General features: G+C 37.0%; 1 protein-coding gene across 1 annotated transcript in view; it reads right to left on the minus strand.

The window, feature by feature from the left end:
• LOC131547376 (TBC1 domain family member 8) overlaps positions 1 to 19,345 on the minus strand; it is a 34,935-nt gene that overhangs the window by 12,526 nt on the left and 3,064 nt on the right. The window contains exons 2-9 of the mRNA XM_058787906.1: positions 14,091 to 14,201; positions 11,882 to 12,000; positions 11,578 to 11,806; positions 7,658 to 7,898; positions 3,466 to 3,673; positions 2,591 to 2,788; positions 2,143 to 2,304; positions 717 to 867 (exon numbers count right to left, since the gene is read on the minus strand). Coding sequence (XP_058643889.1) covers positions 717 to 867; positions 2,143 to 2,304; positions 2,591 to 2,788; positions 3,466 to 3,673; positions 7,658 to 7,898; positions 11,578 to 11,806; positions 11,882 to 12,000; positions 14,091 to 14,201 — 1,419 coding nt within the window. The remainder of the gene's footprint in view (positions 1 to 716; positions 868 to 2,142; positions 2,305 to 2,590; positions 2,789 to 3,465; positions 3,674 to 7,657; positions 7,899 to 11,577; positions 11,807 to 11,881; positions 12,001 to 14,090; positions 14,202 to 19,345) is intronic.

The raw sequence follows: 19,345 nt of genomic DNA on the forward strand, positions 1-19,345 counted from the left end.
AACAGTTGTGCTGCACAATATTTTTATGGAAACTGTCATAAATTTTATTTTTCAGGATTCACAGATGAATAGAAAGTTCAAAAGAACAGCATTTATTTGAAATAGAAACCTTTTGGAACATTATAAATGTCTTTACTGTCACTTTTGATCAATTTAACACATCCTTTATAAATAAAAGTATTCTTTTTTTTTTTTTTTTAACCTTACTCCAAACATTAGGTCAAAACATAACATTCTGATAATAATCAGAAATGTTTGTTGAGCAGCAAATCAGCATATTAGAATGATTTCTGAAGATCATGTGACGCTGAAGACTGCAGTAATGATGCTGAAAATACAGCTGCATCACAGAAATAAATTACAGTTTAACACATATTCACATAGAAAACAGCTGTTTTACATTGTAATAATATTTAACAATTTTTACTGTATTTTAGGTAAAATAATTTGAGTAATTATTATAAACTTTTTATCAATAGTACAATTCATTTCAAAATTAGTTACATAATTGTGCAGAATGTGATAAACTCTTGTGAGCACAGACGATCCACATAAATAACCAAATAAGCGTGTTGATATAAGCATCTCTACACAAAGCAGCAGAAGAGGAAGTAAGTCTGGACAAATATAGAATGACTGAAAACACCATGGAAGTGACTTTCTTTTGTTCTGTGTCACCATGTCAACTTCTCTCTTTCTTCATTTCCATCTCTCACCGGAGAAGTTGAGCCACAGCTCTCCGCGCAGAGACTCGGGGATCCCCAGCGCCACCAGCTTACGGATTTTATCCGTGCGGAACATGTGAACGCCGCGACCGAACTCAGTGAAGTGATCCTCCCACAAACGCTCTCGAATCTGCTCCATGTTCTGATGGAGACAAAAACATGTTCAGCCCACAATACAACAAAAAGAGGAATTACATGCAAAACTGAAGACTTAATTTTTAGAAGACTTAAAGGGACAGTTCACCCAAAAATGAAAATTGTGTCATCACGCACTCTCCCTTAAGTTGGTCCAAACCTGTAAGAGTTTCTTTCTTCTATTGAGCACGAAAGAAGAGATTTTGAAGAATGCTGGGAACTAAACAGATGCCGGCAGCCATTGACTTCCATAATACAGAAAGAAGTATTACAGAAGTCAATGGGGACCAGAAGCTGTTTGGTTACCAATATAATTGGAGCAACATGAGGGTGAGGAAATTATGACAAAATGGGTGAACTTTAAGATTTTTTTTGTATTGTGACATTATTTTTATGACAATTAAACACAATTTATCCCCAAACTCTCATTACCGTAATGCATTCATTTTTTAAGTTCAGTTTTATTAATTTATTTATTGGTTTATTTGAATATGGCCAGTACACACACACAAAAAAGAAAAAACATGATTCCAGCCATAAGCTGAAAAATATGCATTGAATATGGAGAGTATAGCATCAGCTAATTATGTAATTAGAATTATTCAAAATATATACATAATTATGATTTTGATGAATTCTTTGTTTTTGGAGTAAAATAAGACGTGAACATCTTCGTTCTGTTCAGGAAAGTGATGTAGCTCTGTAGCAGGGTTATTATAGATAATTCAAACTAAAACAGAAGCTAAAATTAAAACCACAAAAAAAATCATTACTAGAAATAAACGTTAACTGATCCAAAATAAAAGTTTTTGTTTACATAATATGTGTGTGTGTGCTGTGTATATTTATTATGTATATATAAATACAAACACATGCATGTATATATTTAAGAAAAATATGTTATGTTTGTATATTAAATATATATATATACATACACACACACACACACATGTAAATAATCTCAAAATATATACCGAATGTATTTATATATACATAATAAATTAACAGTACGCATAAATATATTATGTAAACAAAAACTTTTATTTTGGATGCAATTAATTGTTTGACAGCACTATTTTTTTTTTATTTCAGCTGGTTGCAAACCCAACATGTCTCATTTTACTTTAGTTTAGCTTGAAAAACTATTAAAAAAAAAGAACACTAAAAAAACCTACAATTTTAACTAAAATTGAAATGAAAACTGAAAATATAAAAATATTACTAAAAATGCTGATAGTATCTGAGGGTCACCCTGCTGTGTACAGTGATCATGGTCACTCACACAGGTCTTGTTTGGAGCGTCTGATTGGCTGGGGTGGAATGTGGACATGAGGTCCGTGTGGACGGTGTGACGCAGAGCTTTATCAGAGATGATGACGCTGCTGTCCTCTTCGTCTGATTGGACGGTGTCGTAACAGAAGGTGTAGTATGGTGTGGTGGAGATCTAGAGAGCAGAAAACACGCGTTGCTTTATAAGAGCCACTTCACACCGAACATGCTTTGTATTCAAAATAAAAAATGTTTTTTTGATGATGTTCGATGTTTATCTTTATATATATTTGTTCAATGTGCATGTTCAGCATCATGTACAGTGATTAATATGTGATCAAGCCTTCCATGAATTATTACTAGTGACCTATTCTAGTATGTACAAAGCTTAGAAGTGTTTAAATGTCAGTGAGATGTGTCAGCTGCCCTCACTGAGACAGAGAGGGTTTCAGGACTCATACTGTGGATTTCCTGCGCTGGTCGTGTCCGCGGATCAGGTTCTGTTTCCAGTGCAGATCACGGAGCCGGTGCCTGATGTTCTCCACCAGCTCGTCCCGATGCAGCAGCTCGATCAGCTGGAACGCTCGCTTACAGCGGACGCTGATGATGACGGGGTTAGGAAGAGCGCTGGTGCTCTCCGCCTTCTCAATGGAGAGGATCTGCGCACACACACACACACACACACACACACTTTATCTCTCCTCATGGAGGAAATCATGTGTGAGCTTAAAAACTGAGTTTGGTTTCTCTCAAGATTTCCTCCATTTCCATCCCATGATGGAGATTGGGTTCATGGCCACTGTTGTTTCTGGTCTGACTAGTTCAAAAAGATCAAAAAGTTTTTATTGATAAAAACTTTATGGCGCTTTTTGTCCTTATTGATATATTTACGGTGCTTTTTGTCCTTATTGATACAGCTGTGATACTTTTATGATGCTTTTTTCCATACTGATATATTTATGATACATTTATGGTGCTTTTTTCCATATTGATACATTTATGACAGATTCATGGTGCTTTTTCTATATTGATATATTTATGGTGTTTTTGTCCATACTGATACATTTATGGTGCTTTTTTCCATATTGATACATTTATGGTGCTTTTTGTCCTTATTGATACAGCTGTGATACTTTTATGATGCTTTTTTCCATACTGATATATTTATGATACATTTATGGTGCTTTTTTCCATATTGATACATTTATGGTGCATTTTGTCCTTATTGATACAATTATTACACTTCTATAGTGCTTTTAATTTTTAGGTGAACCCTTCCTATGACACAGTTACTGAGCAGCTGATGATCTCTGACTGCTGTGTGACGAGTCTGTACCTCTGCGAGGGGTATGATGAGAGTACACTGGCCCTCCTCACGGCTGCTGAAGCACAGATACCCGTCTGTGGTGTACACGGTGCCCGGTGTGTGGCAGCGGGCGTGAGGAGTCCAAACCGAGCATGACATCACTTCCTGCAGACGCTCGGCCCGTGGCAAGCCAAAGAGAGAGAGCACATACTGCCTGAGAGCCTGTTCCTCCAACACCCTGTGAGAGACACAAAACACACACAACCATGATCACGCATCAGACTACACGATAATGCTGAAGACTTCTGCAGATCTGCTGTTTATTTGTAGATCGGAAATAGATGAAAGATTCTGAACACCAAAGCAGCAGAGAACAAACCCACTGCTCTATAAATACACATGCAAATGCAGTTTTCACACCCAAACAGCACCAGCATGAGTTTACATGCAACCAAAACCCACACACTCATGCCTGCTGCGCTTATAACCATTAACTGTCCATTAACAGCTCTAATGCAGCTGCTGCTGTAGTTTGATTCACAAACATCATCATCTCTATATTCTGCAGACTGTCGTTCTCTGTTCTGCTTTACTTGTTTTCACTGTCTATCTGGTACATGAACTTCTCCTTTAGTGAAATGAAGTATACAAGAATCAAATCCCTGCTGATGACTGGCTGGATAGAAAGCAAGATATTCAATGAGGCCAATAAAACAGATGATTCATAAATGATCATAAATGATTTGACTGCAGATGTAGATGTGTTTGTGGATATAGATATGATTGTTCATGTAGATGTGATTGCACATATACAGTGCTGCTTGAAAGTTTGTGAACCCTTTAGAATTTTCTATATTTCTGCATAAATATGACCCAAAACATCATGAGATTTTCATATAAGTCCTGCAAGTAGACAAAGACAACCAAATCAAACTATTTTCTTTGTCATTTATTTATTTATTGAGAAAAATGATCCAGTGTTACATATCTGTGCGTTGCATAAGTATGTGAATCTTTGCTTTCAGCATCTGGTGTGACTGCAGTAACTGAAGTAAAGTTTCTTGTAAATGCTGATCAGTCCTGCACAACAACATGTTCCAGTCCATTCCTCCGTGCAGAACCACTGAAACTCTGTGATGATGGCGGGTTTCTCCTATGAAGCGCTTGCTTAGGTCCTTCCACAACATTTGAATTGAATTAAGGTCTGACTCAGCCGTTCCAAAACATTAACTTTGTTCTTCTTTAACCACTCTTTGGAAGAATGACTTGTGTGCTTGGGGTCGTTGTCTTGCTGCATGACCCACGTTCTCTTGAGACTCTGTTCTTAAACAGATGTCCTGACGTTTTCCGTTAGAATTTGCTGGTATAATTCAGAACTCATTGTTCCATCAATGATGGCAGGCTGTCCTGGCCCAGATGCAGCAAAACAGGCCCAAGCCATAAAACCAGCAGCACCATGTTTCACAGACGGGGGAAGATTCTTAAGACGGAATGCAGTGGTTTATTCTCCAAACATAATAGCTTCTCATTTAAACCAATAAGTTCTATTTTGGTTTCATCCATCCATTAAACCTTTCTCCAATAGTCCTCTGGCTTGTCCACATGATCTTTAGCAAGCAATTTTCTTTTTGGAGAACAGTGGGCTTCTTCATGCAGCTCTGTCTTGCACACCATGGTTGCTCAGTGTTCTCCTGACGGTGGGCTCATGAACATTATCATTAGACAATGTGAGAAAGGCCTTTAGTTGCTTAGAAGTGACCCTGGGAAGTTTTACAGACTATTACACGTTCTGCTTTGGAGTGATCTTTGTTCTCGGGAAGGTGACAGTGGTCTTGAATTTCCTCCATTTGTACACAATCTGTCTGACTGTGGATTTGTGGAGTCCAAACTCTTTAGAGATGGTTTTGTAACCTTTTCTAGCCTGATGAGCAACATCAACTCTTCCCAGGTCCACAGTAATCTCCTTTGTTCATGACACGATTCACTTCCACAAACATGATCAGACTTTGATAGATCCCTGTTCTTTGAATGAAACAGGTCACGTACTGACATTTGATAGTCATTGCACCGACTGAAAACACCTCTGCGCAGATGGACTCTAATTTCACCTACTTTTGCAACGCACAGATATGCAATATTGGATCATTTTCCTGAATAAATAAATGACAAATAAAATATTTTTGTCTCATTTGTTTGATTGTGTTCTCTTTGTCTACTTTCAGAACTTGTGTGAAAATCTGATGATGTTTTGGGTCATGTATGCAGAAATATAGAAAATTCTAAAGGGTTCACAAACTTTCCAGCAGCACTGTAGGTGTGATTGCAGATGTGGATGTGAAGCAGGCGTTCACCTCTTGGTGATGTTGGTGGACTCCAGCAGCGACTGGTCGGCGTGAGTCCACCGCTGTCCAGCAGCCTGCGGAGAGCGATATCAGCCAGCTGACACATGACCCTCATCACCTCATCCACGTTCAGAAACATGGAGAAATCCTCGTTTTCCGCCTGGTGTGAACACGGATCACGTCCGTCCAGCAAACCCACCGACACACGTTCAGCTGCGTCACTTCCGCCCACGGACTAACAGCTTCACTGAGCGCAAAAACACCACGCACGCGTTACACACGCGGCACAAAGATGCAAATCAGAGCATTTCATTCATTATTCCTAGGGATGCACCGGAATGAAAATTCTTGGCCGAAGCCGAAACCGAACAAAATGAAACACTGGGCCGAAGGCAACATACCAAACACAGTTTTTAATGTTGTTTTTTTTCACCATTGCATAGATTAAATCGGCTTTTTCCTGTTTTGTCTTGCTTTTCAAAGAAAAAAAATCAATTACAAAACAACACTTTAAAAATATTTACTTAACACTGAACATTTTTTTTAACATTCTGGCAGACATAATACCAACAAAGCTCAATTTAACATAAAATAAATAAGTTAGTAAAAATAGTATTTTTTGGCCATCTTTGAGACCCCCTTCTTGAATCAGGCGTGTATGTTTTTTACTGTACAAATAAATGCAGCCCTGCTGAGCAGAAGAGACTTCTTTTAAAAAATGTGTTTGCAGCATTAGTGCACGCCTCTATTTGCAGGGTGCAAACTCATCAGGGGTTAAAAAGGTGACAAACCAAAATACACCCCCCACCACCCCATCCCCAGCAACACACACACACACACACACACACACACACACACACGTGTGTTAAAACTAATGGCAAGTTAATTCACATAGCACATTTCACACACAATGGAAAGTCAAAGTGCTTTATAGGGAGAAAATATTACACACTGCTAAAAATGCTTTTCTTAAATGTTTCCAGTCCAAATATCTAATCATTTTTCCCAGAAAAAATAAGTCAAGAGTCAAAATAATCTTGTTTTCGGTTTGAAATAAGATTATATTGCGTACCATTGGCAGATTATTTTGCCTGTTTTAAGGAAAAACTCACTTAATTTTGACTTTTTTTTTTTCTGAAAACAAGACAATTTTTACTTGTCTAGAAAATGCTTCTTGATTTAAGATTTTTTAGATATTTGGACTAGAAACAAGACAAAAACTAAGTAGGAAATCATTTTTGCAGTGCACCATTCAAGGAGAAAGGCCTTTAGTTGCTTAGAAGTGACCCTGGGAAGTTTTACAGACTATTACACGTTCTGCTTTGGAGTGATCTTTGTTCTCGGAAGGTGACAGTGGTCTTGAATTTCCTCCATTTGTACACAATCTGTCTGACTGTGGATTTGTGGAGTCCAAACTCTTTAGAGATGGTTTTGTAACCTTTTCTAGCCTGATGAGCAACATCAACTCTTCCCAGGTCCACAGTAATCTCCTTTGTTCATGACACGATTCACTTCCACAAACATGATCAGACTTTGATAGATCCCTGTTCTTTGAATGAAACAGGTCACGTACTGACATTTGATAGTCATTGCACCGACTGAAAACACCTCTGCGCAGATGGACTCTAATTTCACCTACTTTTGCAACGCACAGATATGCAATATTGGATCATTTTCCTGAATAAATAAATGACAAATAAAATATTTTTGTCTCATTTGTTTGATTGTGTTCTCTTTGTCTACTTTCAGAACTTGTGTGAAAATCTGATGATGTTTTGGGTCATGTGCATGCAGAAATATAGAAAATTCTAAAGGGTTCACAAACTTTCCAGCAGCACTGTAGGTGTGATTGCAGATGTGGATGTGAAGCAGACGTTCACCTCTTGGTGATGTTGGTGGACTCCAGCAGCGACTGGTCGAGCGTGAGTCCACCGCTGTCCAGCAGCCTGCGGAGAGCGATATCAGCCAGCTGACACATGACCCTCATCACCTCATCCACGTTCAGAAACATGGAGAAATCCCTCGTTTTCCGCCTGGTGTGAACACGGATCACGTCCGTCAGCAAACCCACCGACACACGTTCCAGCTGCGTCACTTCCGCCCACGGGACTAACAGCTTCACTGAGCGCAAAAACACCACGCACGCGTTACACACGCGGCACAAAGATGCAAATCAGAGCATTTCATTCATTATTCCTAGGGATGCACCGGAATGAAAATTCTTGGCCGAAGCCGAAACCGAACAAAATGAAACACTGGGCCGAAGGCAACATACCAAACACAGTTTTTAATGTTGTTTTTTTTCACCATTGCATAGATTAAATCGGCTTTTTCCTGTTTTGTCTTGCTTTTCAAAGAAAAAAAATCAATTACAAAACAACACTTTAAAAATATTTACTTAACACTGAACATTTTTTTTAACATTCTGGCAGACATAATACCAACAAAGCTCAATTTAACATAAAATAAATAAGTTAGTAAAAATAGTATTTTTTGGCCATCTTTGAGACCCCCTTCTTGAATCAGGCGTGTATGTTTTTTACTGTACAAATAAATGCAGCCCTGCTGAGCAGAAGAGACTTCTTTTAAAAAATGTGTTTGCAGCATTAGTGCACGCCTCTATTTGCAGGGTGCAAACTCATCAGGGGTTAAAAAGGTGACAAACCAAAATACACCCCCCACCACCCCATCCCCAGCAACACACACACACACACACACACACACACACACACACACACACACACACACACACACACACACACACACACACACACACACGTGTGTTAAAACTAATGGCAAGTTAATTCACATAGCACATTTCACACACAATGGAAAGTCAAAGTGCTTTATAGGGAGAAAATATTACACACTGCTAAAAATGCTTTTCTTAAATGTTTCCAGTCCAAATATCTAATCATTTTTCCCAGAAAAAAATAAGTCAAGAGTCAAAATAATCTTGTTTTCGGTTTGAAATAAGATTATATTGCGTACCCCATTGGCAGATTATTTTGCCTGTTTTAAGGAAAAACTCACTTAATTTTGACTTTTTTTTTTTCTGAAAACAAGACAATTTTTACTTGTCTAGAAAATGCTTCTTGATTTAAGATTTTTTAGATATTTGGACTAGAAACAAGACAAAAACTAAGTAGGAAATCATTTTTTGCAGTGCACCATTCAAGGATAAACGCCTTTATATGATTAAAAGACTACGCTCTACAATCAGCAAGGATTGTTGTTAAGATGTTACATGAACTCAGTCAGGGCAAATAAGTCACTGTAAATCTTCATTTCAGCACTCGAATGTTTGAAGCAGCTGACGGGCTAAACGCGAGGTGTTTCTCCGTCTTGAAACAGGCTGTTACAGGCGGACACTTCGCGCTGCCTCCACTCGAGCTGAGTGATACTAATATTACTGTACATTAAACGCTATGCTTTACTTGTAGGTCGAACAGTTCTCAAATCGACTTGCTTACTAATATATGAGACAAATGTTAAGATCGAGACTGAGGAGCATTTTGCAAAGGGTAGCGAACGAATGTAGCGATAACGTAACTTACAATCTTCATAGCTATTGCAACAGCAGCCTCACGCATAAAAAAAACCCCAAAAAGCAACAGCCTCACGCGGTAATCACCATTTATACTGGAACACAATTTACAGCAGATACAAATACATTTCATCCTGCTCTACAGCAAACTTAACTTAGCTAGCTACAAACAGGCTAATCTAACCACCAACATAGCCCAATCACTTCAATAATAAGTTGCCTGCCGTTAGCTTGTTCCTTCACGTTTTACGTAGCCTCTGGAAGTATGGACAGCTGCCTGCAGCGTCTAAAAGTTATGCTTCAGGAGTGAGATTGGTTGGTTGAGGGAAAGGACATTAAGGTAAGCCAATCAGAGGCAGAGTAGGGCGGGGCCATTCCTTTGCCAACAGGGGAAAAACGCTACAGGTGACGTGACTAGGGTTGCAAAGGGGCGGAAAATTTCCGGTAAATTTCCAGAAGTTTTCCGGAAACTTTCCATGGGAACTTCGTCTGGGGAACTTTGGAAATATTCCAAATTTGAAACTTACCAGGAATTTATGGGAATTAATTGGAAATTTATAAAACTGTATCATATACAAACAGAATTATATATTTTTTTGATCATAGGCTCACTTGCATGCAAACTAATACAAATTTTAAAAATGACATTTTGGGGGATCTGTGATGCTTTTTTCAGGATTTATTGATGAATAAAAACTTATGAACAGTTTATCAAAATAGAAATATTTTCTTTGCTACTACTTTTTTAAAATTAATTTAACACATCCTTGTTGAATAAAAGTATTAATTTATTTCAAAAAAAGAGAAAAGATACTGACCCCAAACTTTTGAATGGTAGTGTATTGTTAAAAAAGGATTTCTATTTTAAATAAATCTTGTTTTTTTTTTAACTCTTTATTCATCAAAAAATCCTGAAAAAAGAATCACTGGTAATAATAATAATAATAATAAAAATATATATATATTAAGCAGCACAACTGTTTCCAAAATTTATAATAAATAAGCATATTAGAATGATGTCTGAAAAATCATGTGACACTGAAGACTGTAGCTTTGATCACAGAAATACATTATATTTTAAAGTATATTACAACAGAAAACCAATATTTTAAATTGTAATACCAGCAATACTGCACAATATCACTGTTTTTTTTTCTGTTTTTTTGATCAAATAAATGAAGGCTCGATGAGCAAAAGATATGCAATGTTTAAAAACATTGAAAATAGTAATGCGTCCAAACTTTTGACCAGTACTGCACTTCTGTATGATAACAGAAAACCTGCTAGCAGAAGGAGCATCACAGCTTGAGCTATATAGCACACAGCCTACCTCATACACTGTCTAGCTACTGTATAAACACTTTTTGGTATTTACTAGTTAAACGTGAATCCCAAAGATCAAATATATTTAGAATATCAAAACTTAGATGTAGTCTTTGGGCTCAAATGCAGAAAGTGCGGCTTCAGAGAAAATGGAGGGGAATCCTGCTCTTAGGTGACTAGAGAGGATTGTGTGTGTGTGTGTGTGTGTGTGTGTGGGGGGGGTCATTTTAGACTTTTGTTTTATTATTATCTCACCTAAATGTTTGTTCAGTCAGTGTATTTGTTTTTACTATGGTATAGCCTAATTTAGTTGCACAGTATATTACACACAGCACAAGGAAGTTTTAAACATTTTTTGTAATATTCATGTAATTTATATGAATACTTACCAAGATGGACATTTTGATATTTTGTGTGCAGGATTTAAGAAATGATCTGTGCATGTAATGGTAGATAAGCACAGTGCATGTAGGGGGCGTGGCCTCGATAGCCCCGCAGTAAGCAGTGTGCAGAGTAGAAATTAAAATGAAATTGCATTAAATCTGGTTGTTTTAACCAAGATTATGCTGCAAGTTTTTGTTCTCAACTACATTTAAGTTCCCAGTTCCTGCAATTTAGCAAATTTCCAGTTTATTCCCATTAATTCCCATGGAAAGTTTCCAGTCTTGAAAATTCCTGGAATTTTGCAACCCTAGACGTGACACAGATGACTCGCAGATACGACCCCACCCCCCCACCTCATTTATTTTTTATTACAGATCTACACGATTCAGGTGAATGACCTATTTCAAGGCGAAAACGGCGAATTTGCACCCCTGATTTGATCACGTCACGTCATTGTTCGGTACAATTTATCTTATTTTCGAAAGAGCTTTTTTTTGCTGTTTTTGGCCGAACATTCGGTGCATCCCAACTGATTTGACTTCTCACCCTCTTTGCCCAGTAGGAAGGAGTAGAAGGCGATGTGGTTGGTGGTGAGGTACAGTGAGCCCTGGCGCGGTACTCGACCCTTCCAGCAGCAGCAGGAGTAATGCGTCACCAGTTTCTCTCGCTGAGGGAGGCCGAAGCGCTGCTCGAACCGCGCCAGATCTTCCCGGAAGCGTGCCGGATCATCCTCCCGAGCAGCCTGGCCGCCCAAAACCTCCTCAGCGATTAAACCCTACATCAAAAATACAGAGATATTTAGTGTCTGAACTGAATGTCATGTTTGTGTGTGTCTTTAGGGAGGCCGCACCTTCACTTTGCCCTGTACAAAACTGGCAGCGTCTTCTTTATTCTCAAACACGGCCATGTACGGCAGCAGGTTCTGATCCAGCCATTTCCAGTGTTTCTGCACCTCCTCTATCGTGGCTCCTGGAAGCACACACAGATAATAACGTCATTCAATTCTTTGTTTTATGTAGAGATGTTCCGATACCTAGACTCAGGGTATCGGCCGATACCGAGTACTGATCCGATACTGTGTATCTGGTTATACAGCTATACTTACTAGCCCTGTATGAATTGATACAATTATTTTATGGTGCGCTTCACCATAGATAGATAGTCTGGCGAGTAAACAAAAAATATAATATATAATGTTTGGAAAAAAGTACACTGTTAACATCAGTCAGTCAAGCATTATAAATATATTATGATAATCAAGTATTATTGATAGAACTTTAGCAATTAGAATTAAAACTTGGTAACCATGTATGATTGCATATTAGTCATTTTAACTGAACTTAGGACTGGTGGTGGTGCTTTTTTGGTCATTCAGTGTATCTGTAAAAATGGGGAAAAAACTATCAATAATACTGATAAGATAATAATAATCATACTATGAATTCTGCTAAGAACAATATAAATGCACTAAGGATTAACGAGCTGCTGGATTCATGAATATTAATCACGTTGTCTGCATTGGCTCGAACTGATTTGCTGAAATCAAAACAGGGATGATAATAGGTGAGCGCCAGCCAATGAGATTGACGTTTGCGCATTAGCTCCGCCTACTACCGGAGAACCCAGCAGTTAAGCTGAAGAATTTCAAAGGAGCTCCGTTATTTTGACAGAAAAATACAACAAAGAATATAGTTTACATACCATTCGGAATTGACGCGCTACATGTAAAAGACTCTCTCTCTGCGTGTGAGAAAAAAGCAAAGCGACGGCGGTTGTCCGCTTCACACTAGCTTCACGCTGCGCATCCATTCAGATGATCTGAAAAATAGATAGCTTGACAGAGAGCGAAACTCTGAAGCGCTCAGTCAGTGTTCGGCGAGTGACAATATATCTGTGCTAAACTTATACATAGCCTCCAACTCACACACTGGCGAGTAAAATCTGATTATTTATCAGCCAGTGGCTAATATTAGACATCATTTAGTCGCCCAGGGTGAAGATTTAGTCGCATATGCGAGTGATTTACTGGCAGTGTGCTAGCACGTTTGTACTTCTTCGCTGCTCTAAATAGTGGTTGCTTGTGGCAACACAGCACAGCTTCCTGTGTTTGCATTCTGAGCAGCGAAGAAGAATTGATTTCCTATTTGCAGCGTTAAGCAAAGCTAGCGCATAACTATAGGTCTTGTCTAAGAAAATGGTATCGGATCGGTACATGGGTTCAAGTACTCGCAAATACCAATGCCAGAATTTTTTGTGGTATCGGTGGAATTTCCGATACTAGTATCGGAATCGGAACAACTCTAGTTTTATGCCTTCATTTAAGCCATGCATTTTGATAATGAACTTAATAACCCCCCTCCCCCCACAAAAATAAATCTGACAACACATAATTTCTGAAAAAATAAAACATTTCATAGGGCCCTATTTTCATTAAAAAAAAATTTTTTTTTAAAGTAAAAGTTTTATGAATGCTACTGATTAGATATGATTTTTGTAAAATACATTTTTGTGTAATGACTAATTAATTAGGCATGCTTTCTGATAACTTAAGCATTAAAATTTAATCTAGAAAAATGATTAAAGGAAAAACAGAATCCAGAAATATTAAAAGGGAAAAGAATAATTTACAATAAAAATATAAAATAAATAAATATAATTAATAAATAAATATATATACATTTTAAAAATATTTTAATACAATCAATTAGACATGCTTTTTGATTATTAAAATATTATTAAACCATTAAAATGGAATCCAGAAAAATAAAACAAAACAGGAATTTGAGAAAAATAAAAGTGAATTTGGGAACTTTTAATTAATTATATAAATTTCATGATTTCAATTAATTAGACTTGTTTTTTGATTACTAAAATTGAATTTAACCATTCAAATGGAATACAGAAAAATAAAAATTGAAACAGAACTTGGGTAAAAAATAAAACACACAGATAATACCGTGACACACGTGTGCGAGTGACTGCGTGACACACTGGTGTTTATGAAGCGAGAGTGTCACACGAGTGTGAGAGACGCAAACACACTGAACATGAGCTCTCACCGCTGGCTATGACCCAGCTGACCTGTGACCCCGGAACATGCAGAACGATCCGGAACGGGGCCGCGCGCGCATTCGAGTCCAACACTGTGTCCAGCGCTCCCACCAGCAAACCTGCAACACACAACACACACAGCACTGAATAAATCACTGACAACTTACAGGGCCTTATGATTGCCACAATGTGGAAAACGTGGACAGAATCATAATTCAGCCATAAAAATGGAATTTACTGTGTAATTTCACACAATTTTGCAGAATTTGGATTATATTACAACACTTTATATTGTTGCATAGTGATGTGACCGAGCAATAAATTCAGAATAAATAAAACAGATAAAACAGTATTTCTGAAAAAAAAAAAATGGAATTCTTAGGGCACCATTATTGTAAAAATGTTAATAAATTATTAAATTGTTAAAGTTTTATGAAGTCAATTGATTGAAAATGTTATTAACCTATTTAAACAGAACCCAGAAAAAATTAAACAAATAAATAACAAATTTCATGATTTAAATTAATTAGACATGCTTAAAAAAGAAAAGAAAAGAAAAGAAAAAACAATCAATACATGAATTTGGGAAAAATAATAATTTTAATAAAAGTTTGGGTACTTAAATTGTTGGTAAATTGTATAAGTTTCATGACTCAATTAATTAGGCATTATTTCGATTACTAAAATTGAATTTAACCATGAAAATATAATACAGAAAAATTAAATATGAAAAAAAAAAAAACAGAACAGAACAGAATTTGTGAAAATATAAAAGACATTTCATAGGGATCTAAACATCCTAAACAACCAAAAAAGCCTCCAGAAGCATGACTGATATCAGTCAATAGTATTGTTGATGAATGTGTTTATAGGGGCACAGCTGTGTGCCGCATGAGTTATTATTATACCACACCACATATGGCCTGATTTAACATTAGCATCATGAGAGAGTTTCACTTTCCTATTCAAGCTGCAGTCAGCCGAATCAACACAGGACAGACACACAGCAACGCTGATCAATAAAGCACTACAGATGTTTACAGGTGTTCTGTCTGAAACAGACATGAACAGATAACAGAGTAATCTGTCTGTGTGTGTGTGTGTGTGTGTGTGTGTGTGATTATTAAAGCACAAGAATACTGCTTTTAAAACATTAAATCTCCTTTTTATTATCAATAAATAAAAAAACAATAAATTGTAGTTTCGTGATTTCAATTCATGAGACATGCTTTCTGCTTATGCTTATATGTGTAATAAAACTAATTTCATAGGGTCCTACGTACATGCCTAACAACTCCATATTGATTTTAAATAGATTATTGAATATTGTATTGTATTGAATAGTGTCCTCTGACTCTTTATCCTCCTGCTGAAACGAAAGCAAAGCAAAAGCGGTTCAGTGCACTCAATGACACGCACGAGGCCTCGATCAAACTGAAGAAGACTCGTAACGTTCATCACAGACCCCATGATCTCACTAAAATCATGCAAATCACACTAATTCAGCATTTCCTCCTGCTGATAGAGAAGTAGAAGCTCGTGTGGAATAACAACAGCGTCTGTTAAAGCAGATCAGACTGAACAAACATTCACAAACCGTACAGAAACTTTTTATTGCTCAGAAGAGTTCATAGCTTTTTAATTCAGTGTTGGCTTTATCTCAGATGATTCTCCTTTAAAAAAATCTGGAAACTTGGAGGAAAAAAGAACTTCAAAACTTTTAATAAATTGTTAAATTGTATATATTTTTATGATTTTTATTAATTAGACATAGTGCTGGGCGGTATACCGGTTCATACCGAATACCGGTGTTTATTTTTCTTATGATATGAATTTTTAAAATACCGCAATACCGGTGTTATTTAAATAACGTTCGGAACGCGACACACTGTTTGAGAGGGGTCTCTTTCCACTATTGCATTGTGGCAAGAACACCGCTGTATGTGTTACTAAGCGTGTTCTGAAGCTGTAGAACTAGTAGACCGTGATGATACAGAAGAACTCATCCACAATATCCACCGCGCGCCGCCACCAGCTCGTCACACACACACGAGCGTGACTTTAGCACTATATTTAGCAACTTTCAGACCCTTTTAGCGGCTTTTATTCCATAGAATATACAAACTGACAAACCTAGCGAATGTTTTGGATAAACCTTAGCTATGGTTCAGTTGGAAGATGTCGCCAGTGCTGCCCCCCGAGCGCGAGATCTGACTCCCAGCGCAGCATCGCGTCTCTCTGCGTCTGTTCTGTGCAGCGAGCGGCAGAGAAGCACCGCATTCATTTGGCCGTACCGCGACTGTTTGGAATTATAAATATGAGCATAGTTTGTCTGTTAATATTATGCACTTTTTTTTTTTAGTTTACTCAGACGCAGGCAGTGCGCTGCATGAGACAAAAAAGTAATATAGCCAAAACCACCGCATAGCCGCTCTTTAGTATAACGTTAGATGCATGTTGATTTTATCAGACGGTGTCGCGATTATAAATGAGAGTGACTCCTGGTTAACATGTATTAATGGGTCGTGTTTAGTCACTATTTAGTGTGGAATTTTTCTACAATATTCGCTCATCATGACAGTAAAATAGGGCATTCTAAGTCAATCTACTGCAGTTTTTCCTCCCTCAATCAGTAGAAAATGTGGTTAACACCCGATCATGCATGAAAAAAATAAATACCGTCATATACCGTGAAACCGGTATAATTTTGAAAAATACTGTGATATACATTTTTGGTCATACCGCCCAGCACTAATTAGACATGCTTTTTGATTGCTAAATTCAAGTCAAGTCACCTTTATTTATATAGCGCTTTTAACAATACAGATTGTGTCAAAGCAGTTAACAGTATCAAATTGGAGGATAGAGTGTCAGTAATGTATAATGATAAGATTAAACACTCAATTTTCAGTTAAAGGCATTACATTATTGAATTCAGAGATGTCATTGTCTAGCTCAGTTTAGTTTAAATATTATCTGTGCAATCAAATCGGCGATAATCGCTAGAAATTAAGTGTTCCCGACTGAGCAAGCCAGAGGCGACAGCGGCAAGGAACCAAAACTCCCTCCAAGACAGAATGGAGAAAAAACCTTGGGAGAAACCAGGCTCAGTCGGGGGTCAGTTCTCCTCTGACCAGACCAAACCCACAGTTCAGTTCCAACCGCAGCCGTGTCAGACTGTGTAAAGGGCTTAATAATTTATTATTTAAAAAATAATTTAAAAAAACCCTAAAAATAATGTATTTATACATTTTTCATATTTGTATATTATTGTTTTATTATATATTTGTTTTTCTAAAATGTAATATATTCATTAAAATGGAATTTATAAAAATAAAAAATAAAAAATAAAAAATAATAATATTTATATAGGGCTGCACTATATTGGAAAAAACTGACATTGCCACATCTTTTTTTCTGAAATATATATTGCGATGTGTGGAAATACAGGACTGTTCATCAAATGTATTGAATTGCTCAAAAATGAAATAAATAATCATTTTAGAATAATTGGGGTGATTTTGTAGGCATCTTCGTAGAAAATAAATATAATAAAGTATAATAAAATCCTGAAAAATTACTTTTTGCCTTATTTTGGGTTGTTTAATACACTATTTGACTCACTTTATTCACTATCAATTCAGGCAAATCAAGAATGTAATATGTTATGATATTAATAATGGATGTTGCTTCTTACCCTAAAATAAGGGAGCTCATTTGAGAAAGAAGAAGTGCAGTCTAGAGACTCCTGCAGATAGATATATATATATATGTGTGTGTGTGTGTGTTATCTCGTCGCGCCCGCATAAAAGCAACCAATACAATTTTGAGCGGTGAGTGGATTAATTAATCACCTCTGATTGGCCAGAAAAATATAGAACCGTGCGAGTTTTTTTACTTCTTCTTTCGAATCAAACACAAAAATATGTATGTTTTGCCCTGCATCGCACCTCCTGCGGCGTGACTATTGCGCATGCGCACATCACGATATCGATGCATCACGCAGCCCTAATTTCATAGGGCATTTCATTTTACTTTTGGTAATAATTCAACTAATTAGACTTTTTTTTTATTAAAATTGAATTAAACCATTGAAACAGATTCCAGAAAAAAGTACATTTTGAGGGATTTTTTTTGGAGGGGGGACTTTAATAAATAGTTGATAAATTGTGTAAGTATTTATGATTTCAATTAATAAGACATGCTTTTTGATTGGTACAATTTAATTGAATCATTAACATGGAATCCAGAAAATGTAAAAACGAGAAATCAGAAGTGGGGGGGGGGGGGGGGGGTTAAAACAGACAAGAAAGTATTTATTAAAAAATAAAGCATTTTATAGGGCCCTCTTATTAATTTTATTAATTATTAAAGTTGTATTATTTCAACTGATTAGACATGCATTTTGCTTAATAAAATTTAATTACACCATTAAAATAAAAATCCAGAAAAAAAAAAAAAGGAATTTGGGGGGGGAATTAATTTGGAAACTATTAATACATTGTTAAATTGTATGCGTTTTTATGATTTCAATTAATTAGACATGCTTTCTAATTGCACAAATTTAATTTAACTTAAAGTTAAAGACACAAATGAGCCAAGAGTACAGAGCTAGAAAATGGACTCGCTGAGCTCATCTGTTCCGGAGAAGCAGAACGAGTTCATACCGAGACCTTTTAAAGAGATCTCATCCGTGATGTTTCATGGAAGATCAGACTGTTTCACACACACACACACACACACAGTAAATCACACGCGAGGTTATTAAGCTCATTTCTGACTAGCAGCCGATCAAACATGCTCAAATCTTTCTATCATCCAGGCCACGGCAAACACATTCAGCAGATACAGAAGCAGAGGAAGAGTGTGAAGTTCAGAAGAGTCTGGAAACGCTCAGCGGGAGACGATAAGAGTCTGATGTTTGCCTTCCTGATCCTGATCCTGAACACACAACACAGACAGAGACAGAGGAGAAGACAAATAACCAGCTCTCCTGGAACGAGTCCCAAACACACACACACACACACACGTCCTCAGGGTAAAGCTACCCTTTACTGTCCAGACCTCATCAGATCTACGAGGAAGAGTTTCAGACACTAACAGATTGACTATAAACCCCAAAGAACTCTGATAGTGATATTACATCAAATCTGTATTTATGAATAAAGCAACACACCATGAAAGTCACAGAAGCGGCTCCTAAGCAATCGGACACTTGAGCTCTACAGAGACATCATAAGAGTGTTTGTTAAACACAAAACAG

Source organism: Onychostoma macrolepis, chromosome 09 (assembly GCF_012432095.1).
Source record: "Onychostoma macrolepis isolate SWU-2019 chromosome 09, ASM1243209v1, whole genome shotgun sequence".
Classification (NCBI taxonomy): domain Eukaryota; kingdom Metazoa; phylum Chordata; class Actinopteri; order Cypriniformes; family Cyprinidae; genus Onychostoma; species Onychostoma macrolepis.